At 43.1% G+C, this 20,446-nt stretch overlaps 1 protein-coding gene across 4 annotated transcripts in view; it reads left to right on the top strand.

Moving 5' to 3' along the window:
* Positions 1-17,914, top strand: part of add3a (adducin 3 (gamma) a) — a 112,073-nt gene extending 94,159 nt beyond the window's left edge. For 3 of the 4 annotated variants that reach the window (XM_079500083.1, XM_079500082.1, XM_079500081.1), the window contains exons 11-15: positions 1,858-1,962; positions 3,075-3,161; positions 6,314-6,422; positions 11,566-11,658; positions 13,700-17,914. In XM_079500083.1, the coding sequence (XP_079356209.1) occupies positions 1,858-1,962; positions 3,075-3,161; positions 6,314-6,422; positions 11,566-11,658; positions 13,700-13,953 (648 nt within the window). In that variant the 3' untranslated portion in view covers positions 13,954-17,914. The remainder of the gene's footprint in view (positions 1-1,857; positions 1,963-3,074; positions 3,162-6,313; positions 6,423-11,565; positions 11,659-13,699) is intronic. The other variant, XM_079500084.1, reaches the window with a different exon arrangement.
* The last annotated feature ends 2,532 nt before the right edge of the window (positions 17,915-20,446 follow it).

The raw sequence follows: 20,446 nt of genomic DNA, 5'->3' as shown, positions 1-20,446 counted from the left end.
TATCTGCATTTAACACATCCTCATCGAAGTATAATGAATTGCATTTTTATAGCGCTTTTCCAAGTGCTCAAAGCACTTTACAATGGTTCATTCATTCATACATTGGGAGGTGAAGCGGCGAACAGTCGACGCCAGCGTCCTCACTTCCCACACCAATGGTGGCAAGCGAACACCGACCAACTCCTTGGAGGCAATGTAGGGTTCAGTGTCTTGCCCAAGGACACTTCGACATGTGGACAGGAGGAGCCGGGATTCGAACCGCCGACCCATGGATCATTGTACGACCTGCTCTACCTCCTGAGCCACAGCCGCCACAACAGCAGTGGGTATCAGTATCAACAGCAGCGGGCTGTTATGGGTTAAGTGTCTTGCTCAGGGACACTTCAACACATTGCTGAGGCCAGGAATCGAACCTGGGACTTTGACTACTTGCCAAGTTGCCCTGATGAAGACTCGTTTGAGTCGAAACCTGATTTTAGATCCGCCCTCCTTTTTTTGGGTGCTCGGTTCGCCCGCCCCTCTTTCTCGAACCTGGGACCTGAGCTATGGCCACCCATGGTTACATTTGTAGCCCCTCAGTTACAAATGTGCAAAGTGTGAAATGGTGATGTCATTTCAACATTAATATGACACAGATTGTTGTATTATATCAATGGCCAGCTTGTGTGGATTATAATGGCGTTTCTGCTCAGAAAGTCATGTGATGACTTTGGTGTTGATTTGGACCTGAACTCCCCTTGTTTTAGATCTTGTATTAGACTGCCCTCTATTGGTAAAATGGAGAAGTGCATGTCATACTATCTTATTGGCCCTCATCAAGCATGTACAATGGTGTAGCATCAAATCAAGTCAATATGATTTGCATAATATTATACAAGAAACACTTTCCTGGGGTTTTTAGATATTTTAGTATTTCAAAGTGCCAGTGATGTCATGGGCACTAGTCTCACTTCCTTCCTGGACTACACATTGTCTCAGTAAGGTGAGTGCAGCAAAGCATTCTGGTCAGTGTAGTAATCCAGCAGTGAGACCAGTGTCCATGACATCACAGACACTTTGAAATACTAAAATATCTAAAAACTCAAATCATCCACATATAAACCCCAGGAAAGTGTTTCTTGTCTCCCAAACATCATTAACACAATCGGCGCCGGGATTTCTTTCAAAATAGCAGCTCAGGGTGCCGCGCAGATATGGCAGCTTTTACTCTGAAAGCCCCCCCCCCTTCCGTTCCGTACAAAAACCGGGAGGAATAATGTTGCTTGCTTACCTCGCTATGATTATGATAAAGTCGCTGAATAATCCCTCGCGTTCATATTTTGAACGAGAGGCATGTTAAAGTCAGAAATGAAGAGCTTAGTATATCCATCTGGTCAAAACCACGGAGAGCTCCCTAGATTAGGAGATACGAGGCATTCTTTCTGAGCCGTAAACAGGGAAGTGAACGCCAACGCGCATGCGCGAACAGCAAGGAGTATGGTGCAGAAGGAGAGGCCAACCCCCCAAAAAAAGAAAACAAATCTGAATATTTTTCTCTCGTTTGATATCAATGAAAATGTGCTAGGACGTGTGTACACGTCCTCGCAATCCGTGGGTTGGATTAGCTATGACGTTTCCACACGTCCTACGGTCTAAATGGGTTGAAATAAGATCTGGTTGCAAAAGGGGCGCAAAAAGTGGCCCTTTTTGAGGAAAGCAAAGTTGGACATTGGTCTAGTCTAGCTGGAGTAATGGGGAAAACACCAGACTAGTTCGTCTTTGATGGACATTGAGAGACACTCTTGATTCTCATGCGTAATAATGTTAGAGAAGATAGATTTAACTTGATATTCCTTCTTCTTCTTTGCTCCTGTGCAGTGGATGAAAGCGGAGGAGACGGGCACCCCGATCAGGATTGAAGACCCCAATCAGTTTGTCCCTCTCAACACAGACCCCAGTGAAGTGCAGCAGAAGAGAAACAAAGTGAGTCTGAACACTCCTCTGATGTCACCGTACCATCATACAACAGGTCACTGTACCATCATACAACAGGTCACTGCACCATCATACAACAGGTCACTGCACCATCATACAACAGGTCACTGTACCATCATACAACAGGTCACTGTACCATCATACAACAGGTCACTGTACCATCATACAACAGGTCACTGTACCATCATACAACAGGTCACTGTACCATCCTACAACAGGTCACTGTACCATCATACAACAGGTCACTGTACCATCATACAACAGGTCACTGTACCATCATACAACAGGTCACTGTACCATCATACAACAGGTCACTGTACCATCATACAACAGGTCACTGTACCATCATACAACAGGTCACTGTACCATCATACAACAGGTCACTGTACCATCATACAACGGGTCACTGTACCATCATACAACAGGTCACTGTACCGTCATACAACAGGTCACTGTACCATCATACAACAGGTCACTGTACCATCATACAACAGGTCACTGTACCATCATACAACAGGTCACTGTACCATCATTCATACAACACTGTAGCCAAAGACGGTGGCGAAGGTGTGTAATGACGGGGCCTAGAAACATGTGGATGGGTCTGGTTTCTTTAAAGCTCACATAATACATATTGTATTGACCTGGTGGATGATGATGTCAATATGACTTTCCTTTTCTTTTTCCTTTTTTTTCCTTCCCTTTGTCTGCTAGTCTGCTTTCCATGAGCAGCACTTAAAATTGTATTTTAGCCAAGTAAAGTACACACTAACAGTACACCAGCTCAGTGGCCTTGCGGTTAGAGTGTCCGCCCTGAGACTGGGTTAAAGTGGTTAAAATGATTGTGACGCTATATTATTCTATTTTCTTTCTGGGGACCCCCCTGGTACCACCCCAAGGACCCCTGGGTGTACCGGCTGTCCCCGCACCCCACTCTGAGAACCAATGCGTTAACTGTTAACAGAGAAGACGACAACTTCCTCCTTCCAAGATTCACTACTGAGTTTCTCATTCAGCTCGTTGTAAAGTCTTTGCGTCTTTGCTGGCTCCATGACACAAGTCTTGACGTCATCCACTGTGTTGTTTTTGCTCTGTCACAGATCAGAGACCAGAACAGGTATGACATGATGACGTCAGGACCACGTTCCCAACACCTGGCTGGCATCCCCATTGATCCCCCACAACAGGTGAGAGTTGGGACGACGTAGCATGCTGTGCTACTGCACATGTCTTTATAAGATACAGCAATACCATCAGTCCACAATAAATATACACCAATGGAATAGTCCGTTCTGTCGACCTATATTTGGTTAATATATAGAAAGACACCGAATGTATGTAACAATTACTAGACTAATGCTAACCTAGTTCATTACAGTTTGTCACGTAGGTACATTTCTTGAATCAAATGTAACATTTGCAAAGCACTAAATTCATTTCTCGAAACAAATCGAACAGCCCCTACACAATGTATTACTTGCAAAAGCTGCTGGTAACTTGGTCTAAATCCTTCATCTCTCAAATGTAAATATTTGTCGATGAACATGTGAGTTGTTGTATTGAATACTGTATTAGTCACATGTAAACAGCACGGAGGTACAGTAAAACATTTAGGACAAAATTGTTCTGGGGACTTGTTTCCATTTTGTGATCCTATATATTCAATTCATCAACATAAAAATAGCTATATGTTCAGAGGAGAAAAAAGAATAGTGGCAGCAGTGTATACATGACCCCTCAATTCAATGGGAATTAATATCCAACTCCACTTGTAGTTTCCCGATAGATGCTTTTTCGGGCCAGTTTTGAAAGAAACCAGTGATCCTTCAATGGATGATGTCAGACCCTTCCACATTACGGTGGCAGAGTAGAAGAATGAGAATTGTCCCACGTGTGTAGATCGTGGATGCTCCCACTCCCTCTGGTGTTGTGGCTGTGGGTGTCACTCACTTTGGAGCAGTAGTAGTAGTAGTATGAGGGCACTGTCACAGAGTTTCTTAAAGGGGAAAACCACCCATTTTCAACATTTTACTATGTCATTAATATACCTTAGAGCTGTTGTGTGGAAATAATAAAAAAGTCCCCCAATTCTGTGTTTCCTAGAACTGTAATTATGAAAAAAATCATTAACATGGTGAAACACATCTTGATGACATCATCAAGATGTGTTTCACCATGTTAATGATTTTTTCAGACCTCTAGTTCTAGGAAACACAGAATGGGGGGACTTTTTTATTATTTCCACACAACAGCTCTAAGTTATATTAATGACATAGTAAAATGTTGAAAATGAGTGGAATGCCCCTTTAAATACCGTAACCAATCCCATTGATATTTGCTTAACTCTGTCATCCAAGTCATCAACGGATATGGTATGGTTGCTGTTGGGCTTCTATATCCAAAAAACGGTTATTTTCAGGAAAGTAGTAGGGCATTCATTTACTAAAAATAAATAAATGTAGTTTCATGAATGTGCCAAAGCATTTGGCATTTGTTAAAAAGAGTAAGAAATGGCTATTATGAGCCGAGTAGAATCTACTGTAGATGACATGGAGATTGAACAAGTAACTTTGAGAATTTCTATTCTGATCTGAGAAATGCACCAAAGCGAGAACTATAATTCACCTAACGTTGTATTACCACATATCACCACTAGATGGTGTCATTGCATGCATTCTGCAACAAGGGTTAATAACATACAGATAAAACCTGGAGTCTGGACTCTAGGTTTTAGAACATAAAACATGTTGGGAAATTTAACAAATTTAGATTCTAATGTTTTCATGCCTGGTTTTGTGTGTGTTTTGCATTGAAGGACCCAGTGAGAGTAAATATAATGGTAAATATCTACAGGTGTTTCTGTATTTTTCAGTTTGCATCTGATGGGTTTAGTTGAACATTTGGGGGGTTAAAAAAGATGCTTGCTTGTGTGTTCCTTTAGTAACATGGAATGACATTCTTTTTATTATTATTATTATTATTATATACATTTGTGTTTTTTTCTTTTGTGAGATAAAGTCTCAGAGCATGACTGTTTTTGTGTGTTTTGTACACAGTAAAGGTTTGACTCATACTTCATCACGCGCAGTGTCCTGCGCCAGAAATAGCCGATCTACAAGCTCACAGCTAGATGTGCTATTTCCGAACACCAACGTATAAATCATGCTTGAGCTAAACAGGCCTGTCACTCCACAGGCGTTTTCTGTGGGCATGTGTGTGTTTTCATGTTCACTGTGATGTGACACCACTCCCCCTCATATAAAACCCAGTGAACGTCTGGTTCTCTTCTCAAGGGAGCCCATTTTATGGTCATTCTTTAATATTGAACATGAGAGTCTGTACATTTCATTTCACGTCACTTCATGTGAATGTATAGTAGATGGCGTCTTTAAATAAGTACTGAGTGTGTGTAATGTGGTCGACGCTCTCTTGTTTCATTGTGTGACTGCTTGCATGCCCTGTAATTAAGTGGGCATGTGTGACAGCCTAATTCTGTGTGTGTGTGTGTGTGTGTGTGTGTGTGTGTGTGTGTGTGTGTGTGTGTGTGTGTGTGTGTGTGTGTGTGTGTGTGTGTGTGTGTGTGTGTGTGTGTGTGTGTGTGTGTGTGTGGGACATGTGTGCGTGCGTGCATGCGTTATGTGTTTGATTATATGTTTGTCTCTCAAAGTGTGTGTGTGTGTGGGGGGAGGGGGGTGCGTATGCGTGGGGGTGTGTATGTGTGAGTGCATGTGCAATATGTGTGCTCAATATTGTGTGTGTGAGAAAGAGGCAGACTCAAAGCCTAATTCATACTCCGGTTTTAGGTGATAAGGTGACCACCGAAACGGTGGTTAGTAAAAACAGAGATGCGTTTGGGTGAGCGGTGAGTCGCTTACCACCGCGGCGTGACGTCATGTCATGTTTCGGTGGTCACCTTGTCACCTAAAGCTGGAGTATGAATAGGCCTTCGGCGGTTGACAGTTGACACTAAGGTCTCAGAGGCACTTTGAGTATAGGCCATGTTCTACTTGACCAAAGGTCATGCCCACTTGCCTGACAATAAATGAATTGTCCAAAAATTGTAGGTAATGAAATCCTGTTAGTACACGAGATATCTGTCTGGAAACACTTGAGTGTGAGTGTGTGTGTGCGCGTGTGCGTTTGTGTGTGTGTGTGAGCGTGTGCATGTGTGTGTGTGTGCGTGTGTGTGTGTGTGTGTGTGTGTGTGTGTGTGTGTATGTGTGAGCTTGTGCGTGTGTGTGTGAGCGTGTGTGTGTGTGTGTGTGTGTGTGTGTGTGTGTGTGTGTGCATGATCCTGCTCCCTTGCTAACTCCTGTCCCTGCCACCTCCTCCTCCCCAGCCATACGTGCCCACAGAGGAGGAGCAGATGGTCCCCCTGCCTCCCAACCCCTTCAGCGAGCTGGCCGAGTACCGGAAGAGCAGCGAGAGCAGGAGTCTGGGCCTCAACGGTACAACGCGCACGCACGCACACACACACACACACACACACACACACACACACACACACACACACACACACCATGCACATAAACCCAACACACACACCATGCTTGCACATAAACCAAGCGGTACGACACACACACACACACACAAACACACACACACACACACACACACACACACACACACACACACACACACACACACACACACACACACACCATGCACATAAACCCAACACACACACCATGCTTGCACATAAACCAAGCGGTACGACACACACACACACACACACACACACACACACACACACACACACCATGCACATAAACCCAACACACACACCATGCTTGCACATAAACCAAGCGGTACGACACACACACACACACACACACAAACACCATGCACAGGAACCCAAAGCCCATAAATGATTGCAGGAGGATCGTATTATCGTTGTTCCGAGCCAAAAAAAAACGTTAGTATTCAGGAAATTCAAAAGAAAAAGGAACCTGTGTTGGCGCGTTCTGATAGATCTAACATAGTCATTATTATTATTATTCAGTCATACTCATTGGTTAAATATGTATAAAACCCACAGACAGACTTAACCACCTTCACATTTCACAATCACATCACAGGTATCGAAAATAGATCTCCAAGCTAACACTGCGGCCTGTTGTGAGCTTGTAGATCGGCCATTTTTTGCTACTTTTCCTCGACACACTTATACAATGAAGTCATTTACCAAAAGAAAAGCCCATAAAAAGTATAAATATGGAGATGCAAGGTTTCTGCCTGACAGCAATTATATGTTAATGCATGCATGAACACGCCTACTGTACTCTCTCTCTCTCTGTCTCTCTCTCGCTCACACACACACACACACACACACACACACACACACATACATGTACATGAGGCAGCCCGTCCCTATAGTCTCAATAACAAACAAGGGCCCAGCCAAGCAGCACCATCTTACCGAAAAACGTCTCCTTAGCAACATTCCCAGTGGACAACCTCTATATTCTAACACGCTGCCTTGCATTTCTAAGCACGCACATGTACACTTAACCTGCACGCACGCACACACGCACACATACACACGCACGCGCACAGGGTTGTGGAGAGCGGTCGATGCTAATTATATTAGCCCTCTGTTCCAATGTCTTTCATTGAAGCAAAGGAAAAATCAATAATGAATGGATGCTGAGGGGGGTCGTCCACTACACTGCAGGCCATGTATTGCTGCAGTTAGTCATCGTGTGTACTCATATTACCATATTTGTGAGGTCCAAATGTCCCCGTAAGTATAGTAGAATCTGAGAAATGGACATTGTGAGGAGAGGACAACTGTCCTGGTCCTCACTGCGGATGAATACGGCTTAGGCTTACAATTTAGTGAAATATCCATGTTGGGGTTATGGTTGGAGTTATACCTGAGTTATACACACTGAAAATAGCTGATCAACGTGTTGTGAACTTGTAGATCGGCTATCTTCGACTTAAGGTCTGGGACTAAAAAAAATCACAATGCTCAAATGTTAATGTCCTCACAGGCATAGTACCACAAGTGTGTGTGTGTGTGTGTGTGTGTGTGTGTGTGTGTGTGTGTGTGTGTGTGTGTGTGTGTGTGTGTGTGTGTGTGTGTGTGTGTGTGTGTGTGTGTGTGTGTGTGTGTGTGTGTGTGTGAGCGAGTTAGCGTCCGTCTGCTCATAGATGCGATCGTGTGCAGCATGTATATGAATGTGCGTTTCCATACGTATGTATGCGTGTTTGAGCGGATGTGTGTATGTGTGTGTGTGTATGTGTGTGTGTGAAGCTCAACGTGACTAAAGATGGCCTGACAGCAGGTCCTCACACACCACCGCCACATGAGTGGAGCCGGTTGCTATGACACTGTCACCCCCGCAGCTCCGTGCAGGCCTCCCCAGTGGCCAATCATAACACAGGCTGGAGACCGTCTGGAGCGGCCTAATGCATGGCTAGCCTACACACACACACACACACACACACACACACACACATATATAAAGTATATACGTTGCTTTTGGGTGGAAACCTTGCAAGTCCAAAACTGTTTCTTTTTTATGATGAAAATGTGAAAATAGCCCAGAAGTTTAATAAAAACCATAAAAAGTTAAAAGTATCATAAAGATTATGAATGAGACCAGATAACCAAGCCTCAATGCCTTAAACCCTGATACTTTGTCGTATGACAAATAATGAAAATAGCAGATCTACAGTCCCAACACGTTTGCGTGCTTGTCTATCTGCTATTTTCGAAAATGTTTTTTGTCATTTTTCGGTGATGATGATATGGCCAAAATAAGGAAATCCGGTTGAGTTCTGTACGTTCAGTATGGGTGCCCTTTAAAAAAAAAGGGGGGGTTTTAATCAAAAAGGCAAGCAAACTAAACGTAGTAATTTTATTTTATTAACTTTAACTTTATTTAACTTTTAACTTTTATTTTATTGCTAGAGTACATCTAGCAATAGAGAAACATCCTGGTAGAAAACCAGAACAGCTTTCACAATGTACCACAACAATCAACACTCACTCAATAAGATTTATTGTTTCTTTTAACCATAAAAATAAAACAACTTATTTTTATTCATAGCTATTCAACAATCAACCAAAGGCCAGCCTTCACTAAGCATGTCTTTGTTTGGTGTGTCACTCTCTGAGATAATTAAACATGATCTTTTATCGTCCCACTTGTTGGGATCACATGGCAGATTATCAGTGAGATTTGTATTTGTTAATGCAAATATGAGATGCACAGAATGTATAACATGCCATATTTTCCTGCCTGTTTTACAGAGCTCACAGAGTACAGAGCTATACTGTGTGTATGCTGTAATATACGAATGAGAATGAGTATGACTCTCTGCATGCTAACTATTAACAACATGATAATACTGTATAAGTGTTGAACTGGCATGGGAATATTGTGCACAAGAAATGCTAATGACCATACAGTGTAAGAGTGTCCCTATTTTGGGCACGTCATTGTAGGAGGAAGAAAATTCAAAATGTTCACAAATGGCAGATCTACAAGATCCACTGCGCGTTGTGAGCTTGCAGATTGGTTACTTTAGATATTCATCGTATGACGATGTATCGTTGTGTTGCTGTCGGGCAAAAACCTTGTCAATTAATGCCCTTCAAACAAAAGTGTCGGACAAAAGTAGTGAAAATAGCATACTATGTACAAGCTCACAACGCGCCACGATGCACTGTGAGCTTGCAGTTTGGCTATTTGAACTACTAACTAAAAATTAAACTAAAACAAAATTAAAAATTAAATTAAATTAAAAAGAACGGTTTTGTCGGTTTCCAACCCTACATCGATAACAGGGATGTAAAGTGGTTCATGAAGCCTCCAAAGCATAGCTGGACTGTAAACATATGACCACGTATTTAATTGTGGACGCAGCCCACACATTATGCTCCATCATGAGTTCCCACATTATGCTCCATCATGAGTTCAGCAGTGATTAACGAGAGCCCTTGAACATTGGCTGATGCTGAACCTACCCTGCCACGCAATACACCACGCAATACATCACGGTGCAATACACCACGCAATACACCACGCAATACACCACGCAATATATCACGGTGCAATACACCACGCAATACACCACGGTGCAATACACCACGCAATACACCACGCAATATATCACGGTGCAATACACCACGCAATACACCACGCAATACACCACGCAATACACCACGCAATATATCACGGTGCAATACACCACGCAATACACCACGCAACGGTGCAATACACCACGCAATACACCACGCAATACACCACGCAATATATCACGGTGCAATACACCACGCAATTGAGCGTCGCAGTCCCACCCCTTACCATGGACCAGGAAATGATTCTCCGTTAATTTTCCTCATAGACATTTCAGAAAGTATTTATTCAAAGACGTTTACGCCGTGGACAAAGCCAACTCGAGTCGTGACAAATCATGACAACAAACACAATTTTTGGGGCCGAAAAAATAATTAGAAAGAAGAAAAAAACGGCAGGTTACAACACTTTTTTTGTTGTTTTTCTTCTTTGTAATTATTTGTTGGGTCCAAAATATTGTTTGTGTTGTCATGAGTTGTCACGACTCGAGTTGGCTTTGTCCGCGGCGTAACCGTCTTTAAATAAATACTTTCTGAAATGTCTATGGGAAAAATGCATTGGGAATCATTTCCTGGTCCATGGTAGGGGGCGGGACTGCTACGCTCTATACACCACGGTGCATGCTGAGCTGTCAGGAGAGGCTATAGCTCTCTGGGAACAGCGACGGCACTGCGAATGTCCTGGAAACCCCAACTGACCGACAGACAAGCATTCCGAAGGAGTTAGTTCACCCAAAAAAATGACTTATTTTCTATCAGTTACACACCCCATGAAGCCTTGAATTCATGGAGATTTATTTAGTTTTTCGCTAAAATGACACTCCTCAAATTATTAGCTCAGGAATGCGACAAAGACGGCCTGGGCCGTGGCTCAGCGGTCCAGGCACCTTGGCTGGTAATGCAGTCTGGCAGTGTGCCGCGGGCTCGACTCCCGATCCCGACGGCCTTCACTGCATGTCACCCCCCCATCTCTCTCCCCATTTCCTGTCAGCCTACTGTCTGTCCCGCCATAAAAAAATATATAAAATAGAGGCGAAAGCCAAAAAAGAAAGGAATGCGACAAAGACAATCTCCATGAATTCAGGGCTTAATTGATAGAAATTAAGTCATTTTTGGGGGGGTGAACTACTCCTTAGCATACTTGCTTATCATACTTCGTCGTGCAATGAATAATGGCAAGAGCCACTTTATCTGCCACTTGTGCTATTTTAGGGAATTTCTCATTTCTTTCATTTAAAAACAATATTCCGCCTATAATGACATGCCCAAAGTTTGAAAGTGGTTGGCAGTTTGAAAGTGGTTGAAAAAGTAAGAGAAAAAATAATCTGTGCATGGCCTGTTTCTAACGTGTGTTGTCACTAATCTCTCACCCTCAACCTATACCTCCACAATTTCTATCCTCTACTATACCACACCCAACAATCCCCCTCACCTCACCCTCCATCACTGCCTCACCCCCTCCCCCTACCTTACCGCACCCCCTCTCACCAACCCCCCTGCAGATGGCGAGCACGAACTAACCTCCGACGACGGTTCCACTCTGTCTCAGTCTCTGTCTCTCACCCAGTCCCCACAAAGCACTCCAGCTAAAGAAGGTATCGCCCACTTCCAAGACACTTTCCTCAAAATGTGTTTTTTTTTGTTTTCTTTTTTTCGCTGGAGTGTGTGAGCATTCTGCTCTACAACACAGTAACCGTACTAAACCACGCAATGCACGCTACATGGACAACGGCATTATAGCTACAGTATATATACTGTATATAGATGTGTTAAACAGAGACTGTTGCCGTTACTGTACTCTTCTTTAAGAGCCAAGTGTGGACATCCGCAGTCCACACCAAGAACGATAACTATAAAGTTGTCTATTAAAAAATCATAACTCAAGTGGATGGCAGGGTACACACCACAACTATAACGACAACAACAGCGATGAGCAATATCAATCAAGTGGCCAAGTGGTCAGGGCACATACCACATGGGTGCAATGTGCCCTGACCAACGAAGCCCCGGTTCAATTCCCTTATTCCTGTGTCTCAACTATCTCTTGTACAAAAACAACAAGTCTTAAAAAAAGGTCCCAAAAATATCTTTAAAAATAAAACGGCCTCAGACTGACTTCCTGGCGGTTCACATGCACACAGGCTCACGGACAAAACCACATCAGAAGACACCACCGATCACAAGGTCAACAGGGTTGATGTCATTCTGTGGCCAGAAATGGGTCAATTGTTGTGCAAGGCGCTTTTGATGTCACACTGTGTCCATTGTCCCAGATGAAAATAGCCCGAGCAGGTCCTGAAAGGAGTGTTATTTAGTGTAGTAACAGGATGCCTGTGTCCTCCATTCTCTTACTATGGGTTTACATCACAGAGGAATGGACTGTTGACATGAATAATCATTAATGGAGTGGGGTGGAGCCAGCGCGGTCACATTCACTAGGCTATCGGGTCACTGGGGGTTTACGAAATATGTAGAGCACGGGGACGGGTCAAAGAGGGCACATTGCTAGCCTATGTATGAGATGTTGAGAAGACAAAATTTAAACACCCAGAAGCACACAGTCTGGTCCCACTTCTGGACATGCCACAGATCAAGATACCACAGTATCTTGATCTTCTCAGCCAAAAGGCTAACACTAAAACTGGTGGCCATGCCGAGGGGGGCAGCCTCTTCTCCACATTAAATATCGAGATACAGTACAAGAACACCAGAATGCCCTGATTTTTGTTTATCTACTCTACTGTATGTATGGATAAAAGCAGAAGGGCAGATACTTTCTATTAATTATTGACATTTTTATCAAACATTCATTAACAGAGCTGCTTCCTGGTGGCTGTACTTCATTTTGTTTCAGACACTGAAATTTGAAGTGCTGGGATGGAAAATCAATATTTTTTACGGATATTTATTTAAAAAAAATATATATATATGGCAGTCAGCTCGGTAGCGTGCCTCGTTAGTCATTAGACTTCCAATCCACACTTCCGGGATCCAATCCCGCTATTTTTCCAACAACCGTGGACTTTTTGGCCGATATAGTTTCAGACTGTGACGGAGGGGCGCCGTCTCAAGCGAACTTGAGCCATGAGAGACACCATGCCGTGTCGAATGTTGCGAACCGACTCAGCCCTTTTCGAGTTGCAACCCGATAGGCACAGAATAGTGAATTATTACCTGCCCAAGGCAACAAGCCAACACCGACACCACAGGATGTCAGAACAGGCCAGCTTATGGAGTTCTGTTTCAGGCATGCCCAAATATGTTGTGTTGTGAGGTCAGAACAGGCCAGCTCCATATATGGACCCAGAGCAGGGGCCCGGTCCAGAGCCCGGGAAGAGGCCTTTTTGGGGCGGTTCTGGACAACCGTGGGTCCGACCGACTCAACACCTGTGGTGGTGTGGAACGCGTGTGTCGAATTTGAAGTCGGTGGGGCGAACGGTTATCGAGTTACGTGGATTGCAGACGTACACACAGAGACTTGGTGCATTTATAGTTAAGATGGAGACATTGGAGACTTCCAGTATAGTGTTTTTGGTAGCAAGCGTGGCCGCCTTGAGCGTCGGCCGTTGGTAGGAGGGAAGGGCCTCCTCGTCCTCGTTCTAACCTCTGTCCTCCCTTCCTCCCTCCCTCGCTCAGATAACCACACGGGCCTGATGAACGGCAAGGACGGCCACGACCACGTGGACGAGGAGCTGTCCAAGCGCGTCAGCCAGCTCACCACCAGCGTGGAGAGCGTGGAGATCACGGTGCGCTCCCCCGGCGAAAAGATCGAGGAGTGCCTCTCCCTGGAGAGCTCGCCCTCCAAGTCGCCCAACACCAAGAAGAAGAAGAAGTTCCGCACCCCGTCCTTCCTGAAGAAGAACAAGAAGAAAGAGAAGACGGAGGCCTGAAGGGAAACAGGTGGAGGTGGGGAGGGCAGGGCAGTGTAGCAGTAGGGGGGAAAACCCCTACGGCTTGGGCCTGATTCATACTTCATTGCACGACACTGTCGCTCGCCCAAAAAAATAACAGATTTTTTAAGCAAAAAAAAACGTGACACGTCATATAATGAAGTATAAACTGGGTTTTATTCAGCATCGTTTTTTTTGTTTTGTTTTTTTTGTCCGTTTCAGTGTCTGTTTTTTTTGTTTTTTTTATCATTTGTTTTTAATTTTATTTGTTTCTTTTTGTTTTTAACAAATGGTTCTTTTATGTACAAAATGTATTTTTTCGGGCGTGGAGAAAAGATTTAAAAAAAATATATGAATTGGTTGTATTAAAAAAACAAAAAAAAGAGAGTCTTGGCTCCTGCAAAAGTGCAGGACTGTTTGATAGGGAATAGGAAAGGGGGGTTACAAAAGCTCCAGCAAATCCCCAGGTACATAGCCTGTCTAAATCATACGTTATCTCCTACTAGGGCTCCAGTCAGAAGTAATATGGACTCTTCTGGCTGACAACCCCCCCGTACATCCTGAGTAACTGGCTCATCCTGTGTGTGTTGTGTGTTCCTGGGCTGATAATGGAATTTTAAACCGCTGTGTATAAATTTTACAAGTCCATAAAGGCACTGTCAGTGATCTAGAAACTGCACATGTGGAGCTCAGCGTACAGAAATTAGCTTTTTTCTTTCCATTTTACGTGCTCTTCAGTCACTTGACTCTGGATAGTGAACCCCAATGACCATAAAGACTACATGAAATGATGGTCACACTGGAACACTGGTCATGGAAATCCAGCCGTTGCTGCGTTGATTTCCTGTCTTTTCTCTTTAACCATGTTGCTCCTTGCTCTCTCTTCAGTCTCTCTTCAACACAGCTTTTCTCTATTCGCCCCTAAGCGAGCTTCTCTGTATGCAACTGTTGCCATCCACTCTTCCTGCTACCTACGCTGTAGCGCGATAATGCCATGGTTACGTGGCGGGGAGTGCTGCTGCATGTACTGTGGACAACGGAGCTCTCGCATGTCGTAGGAAACACGACGACTTGCACCATCTCACATTTATGTCGTACGTTAATGTGCTAGCCTCGTCATCTCAACTTTGCCTCACTAAAATAAAAATAAATAAAAAATAAATAATAATAGACAGGTGCACTCGATAGAGCACACATCTTCACCAGGAGGCATGCCCTTATAATAATACTGATACTGTCTGACAAAATAACGTCAAACTGCATTTCTCTCTCTCTAATAGTTGAACACAGTGCTGTGATTTTAATGTGGTTTCCCACCAGGAGGACGTGCCACTGGAGTTGTGACATGAGCACAACGTGGCCCTTGGTTCAAAGCGGAACATGTGCCGGTGCGGTGGTGGAAATGACTCAAGCAGAAGTTGTTGTTTGGTGGCGTAATGAGTTTCTTATACGTCTCCTAGTCTAAACTTCTTCCTCACATAGGATATCTGAAAAAAAGCCCCGTGGGTACTTCCAATTCCTCAGTGGAAGAAAACCAATTAACCCCACATGCACATGAAAGCAGCCTCATATTGTTTGACAGAGTGACGGGAAGCTATGTCTCTCTCTCCTCTCTGTATGTATGCGTCATTAGGCACTCTGTGGAAGAGTCAGGCATGTGCTGCAACAAGCATTATCTGTTTATACGTTGGTTGCGATAATCATTTAATTGGGGTATGTTTTTGCTCATACAGCAACACACAGCCATCACATCTTGCATGTCTGCGATTGTCTATAGTGCCAGGTCTGTAGCCTGGCGGGACACTTGTCCAATCGCCTGCTGTGATCGGCCAGTTCCTGTCCCACAGCCCGGAGGGACACTTGCACTGCGATTATAAATTCCCCCCCCAAAAAATTACATAGTTGTCGTTGCCGGATTTGAAACGTATTTCAGAATTGAGGTGAGGTCCTTGGCCAGCTGCCAGTGTAAAACAAGAGAGATGCTTGCTGATTAATTGGCCTAGACGTTTGTGAGATGAACTGCAGACAGACACACAGACAGCTCTCCGTCTGCCGGAGATAAACAACAAACAAAAAAATCACGTTTTAGTGAAGCATCATTGTTTTGGTTTTCTTTGGAGCAGAACACCCCTTGTCATCTCATGAAATGTTTTTTGTTTTTTAATTGAACACAGAAATTTGGTATTAGTCAACTCTATTTTGTACTCATTTCTATACTTTTACAGAGAATACAAAATGTTAAGCATGTTTATTTTGCAAGAAATCTGAATTTATATGGCTGACCATGTTCTTCTGTAGTGATGCCTGGTTTCTCAAATTATCTTGTAGACATCAGATAACTAAAATATTACTATATAACAGATATATGAAAACTGGATGTGTTGGCTATAGATTTTTTTAAACTATATATTTTTATTTTATTGTGCTGCACTTTTCTTGTGGTATATATATAACACAATGTAGTTGCAGGTGGTCTCACCGGTGAATCAGAGTGTTTGATATTGGTAAGGGTTTTGCTGGAACAAGCAACGAGCTAGTTGTGAAATACAGGGAACGGTTTAGGAATTCATTGGTCTTTACACTTGGAAGATTGTAATGTACTCAACAAGCATAAGCAAGCTGGTGCTGAAATGCAATGTAAGACTATCCGCCATTAGCTGGAACCAGAGTTATTGGCCATGAGCATGAAACAGCAATGTTGTTTGGTGTGTTTTGTGTGTGTTTTTTTAAGCCATATTGTTTTTTTTTTCTCTCCAATATTCTATGAGTCCACTTTGGCATCAAGGGACCATGTGGAGAGCTCTTCAATTACCCCAATGACTGCATTCAACGCCCCCAGACTCTCAAACAGTCCGCATTTGTGTACTGTAACACACAGTAAAGTCCTCAGTGTTAATTTAACTCCAGAGAGTATACTGTATAAATGTAACATGTTACATTTAGTATACTCTCTTTGTATAGTTACAAACTGATAAAATAACTGAGGATATACTTTTACTGTATAGCCAACACTCACTCAATGTTCTTGCATCGTGAACTGGAGCATCCTATTTACCCGAACCCAGTTTGAGGCAACGCTATGAAGAGGAAATATTGTTTGTTTTTATTTTTATTTGATTTCTCAGTGAGCCCTGTCATTTCAATCTTAAACCTCCCTCGTGTAACTTCTCAAAAACAAAAGTGTGCATGACGTAATCATCGGATGACCCATAGCTGAACTTGTAAAAAAAAAAGAACGGGTTGTCACACATCCTTCCCTCTGAAATATAATGAAGCAGTTTTGTACCAGATGCACCAATATCCCAGCGAGCAATGTGAAATATTGGAATTTCGATCATGGGAAGGGAAGGTTACAGAGTGTGCATCTTTAACTGTGTTAAACAAGAACTTTGTTTTAGCTCTGGGCAGAGCTTAGCTTGGTATTACCAGGCATGCAACAGAGGGAGACGGTGTGAGCGAGTTGGGAAGTGGAAGTGTATATCGTGTGGAAAAGGGTAAAGAGAACCTGACATTAATGCACCATGTTTTTATTGCTCGAACTGTCCTTTTCTTTAAACTCATTTCTCTTCCTGGAAACCTTTTTCTCCCCTTCTCATCCTCCATTTGTATCACAGTATGCTTTTATTTTTCCCTTTATAGTTTACAGACAGCACTAGTCTTTTTTATTTTATTAACCATTTTATGAGCGTAAATTGCTCCCGGATTAACTGAATGTGCATTTGCATTCTTTTATTTTTGTTCTAATTTCCAACAGTTTGCACCTTGTTTTACTAATGCCTCTCTGTCCACCATTTTGTTCACTGTTTGTAAGAATAATAATACATTTTCTTTGGCATGCCAGAATGAGCCAAGCTACTTTGTGACCTGTGAAAATCCTATATAAATGGTTATCTAATGGAGTTGCTTTTTAGATGTACTGCTAATCAGTGTAAATTCACAAATAAAACTGTATTTTAAGAAATGGAAGCTCATTCTCCATGTTTGTGAAAACCAGAGGGGCATTCACATTGAACATTCATGAACAACCCACCCTGTTTTTTAAGTTGAGCCATGCACACTCATTTTAATTTAAACTCATGTCATAAACCAATCAGTATATTGGCGTACACATCAGGTAACTTGATTCAGTTGTGACAAATGTAATGCTGCTTCTCAAGCCATGATATTGTAATAATGCTACAGGACAATGATATATGTATAAAGCCCTATGCTGTATAGTGGCTCCGTGACCAAGCGAAAACAGTAGTGGTGCCTTTCTCATTGACGTTAAAAGATAATGAAATATGGATCTGGAGAACGGTTCAATGAACCATATCAATCTAAAGTTGATGGCACAATGACAGTGACAGAGGATCCTATGTGTAAATGAGAGAGTGAATGTGTTAAATGAAGATATTGATAGGGAAGTGCCGCACGTTTATAGGTAGGGAAGTGATGACGTGTGGGAAATTTCGAAAGAATGTAATGTCAATAATTTGATAATGACCGCTATGATGATTCCAGTTTAGAAATGCCAACATGTTCATTTGGCCACCAAAGAGTCTGGTCTAAAGTGAGTCTGCTTCACTTTAGCCGAGAACCCAATCAATCTGAGACTGGCTCTGCCAGAACAACAGGGGGCTCTAGAGTTTTATATTCCATGCTGGTGCAAACCAGTTACAGGCCTTTGACACAAAATGGCATTTATATTGCACATGGAGCAATGAACATAGACTGTTCATAAACTATATCCAGGCAACTGGGGGAATATTTGTGTTTGCACAGCCAATGTGCCTTGACTACATTTATCCTCCGATGTAAAAGAGAAAATATGCAAGCATAATATCAGGACACTAGTATGTCTTAGTTCAGCGATGGTGGATGCTTTTGAATTTTTCAAGTGGGCCCTGATCCAGGAAGGTTTGGGGACCACTATCTTAGGTGGTTGAGTAGCTAGCTGCCCATATGGCTTGTACCGGTAGGTGGTTGAGTAGCTGCCCATGGCTTGTGCCGGTATTCGTATTCCAACCAAAAAAGTGTCTCAGACAGTCTGTAGCCTTGGATTCAGCTCTCACAAAAACAGCAAGCACTGGTTTGACCAATAGGAGAGAATACAGTGAAAACACTATGGAATGGAGAGAGATAACAGTTTCACATTTTTAGTTTTCTTCACTTGTATCTTTCTTAATATCATGTTTTACATAATTGCTAGTGCAGCTTCCAAATAAATCTATTAATGGTAATACTATGTTTAACTCTTGTCCTGCAGGCATCAAGGAATGTGATATCAATATGTGGCACTTTATTTGGTAAGTTTTCTGCTATGAACAATAAATGGTACATGATTCTTTTGGCTCTTTGTAATTTTGTGTCTCATGACAACCATGAGGTTTTTATTTGCCAAAGATAGATCAATGTCCAAACTAAGCATGTGCTCACTAAAACAAAAATAAGAATATTACTTTATTGCCTTTTGCTCAACCCTCCTAAATACACTCATAAACACAGTTCCCTACACCTACTGTATCTAATCTACCAGGCAGTAAGACGCCCTGAGGGCGAGAAAGGGTGAGGTTGTGTGCACGCATCCGCCTGGGTGACGGCAGACTGCTGGACGAGTGCTGGTGCTTTGGCATGGGGGGTCAGATCAACATATGGAATGTCAGAACATGTCAGCTCCATGGAGATCTAAGGGTGGCAGCAGGGGCAGTGTCTTAAGTGTACAGGGTTTGATGAGGGCCCAGGTAGGGCCGGGCCTTAATTCTCGGTCCTGTTGAGAACTCTATTTTTCACCAGGCTGCTGGGCGCGGCTGCACTAATAACTTTGGGGCGGACCCGTCTAGAGTTTGAATGGACAGGTATCAGTCAAAAGGGAGACATCAAAGAGGAAGGACGGGTGAGGAAGGATCAACATATGGAATGTCAGAACAGGTCAGCTCCATATGGAGATCTAAGGGTTTGATGTTTGAGGTCAGATGTAGAGTTGCTTGTCGGCTCCATATCTAGATGATGATCCAGTCTTCTCCATGTATGGCTATCCAGGGTTTGATGAGGTCAGCCATATATGGAGTGTGTCACGAGGCGTGACGGACTGGTGGACATATGGTGGCGTGATGGACTGACAGGTTTTGCAGGTTTTCATAGTAATCTGCGACCTACAGTCGCAATTACATCAGAGTGGTCAGAGCACAGGTTCAGTGTAATGCAGCACCCCTGGATAATTTTGGGAGTTAAATGCCTTGCTCATGGACACTTTGGCAGAGTTGGTAGTAGGCACTGTACTGACCTACCACCACTGCAGTCACTGCAGATGTACCTGCCTGCACTGCAGTCACCAGTTTACAGCTGGCTGTAATAATGGTCCTGTGCGTTACCTACAGCTGTTTCACTTGAGGCACAGATTGAACCAGCAACCGTCATGGCCAATTTAACACCCCCAGATGGAGGCCATGCTGGGAAGAAGAGAAAAAAGAACATGAACCCAAACCAAGAGAAATACTTAAATGCAAATATT

This window comes from Electrona antarctica, assembly GCF_951216825.1.
Source record: "Electrona antarctica genome assembly, chromosome: 4".
NCBI lineage: Eukaryota > Metazoa > Chordata > Actinopteri > Myctophiformes > Myctophidae > Electrona > Electrona antarctica.
Note: the sequence above shows the minus strand (reverse complement) of the source record. Positions and strands in the feature narration are given on the sequence as shown.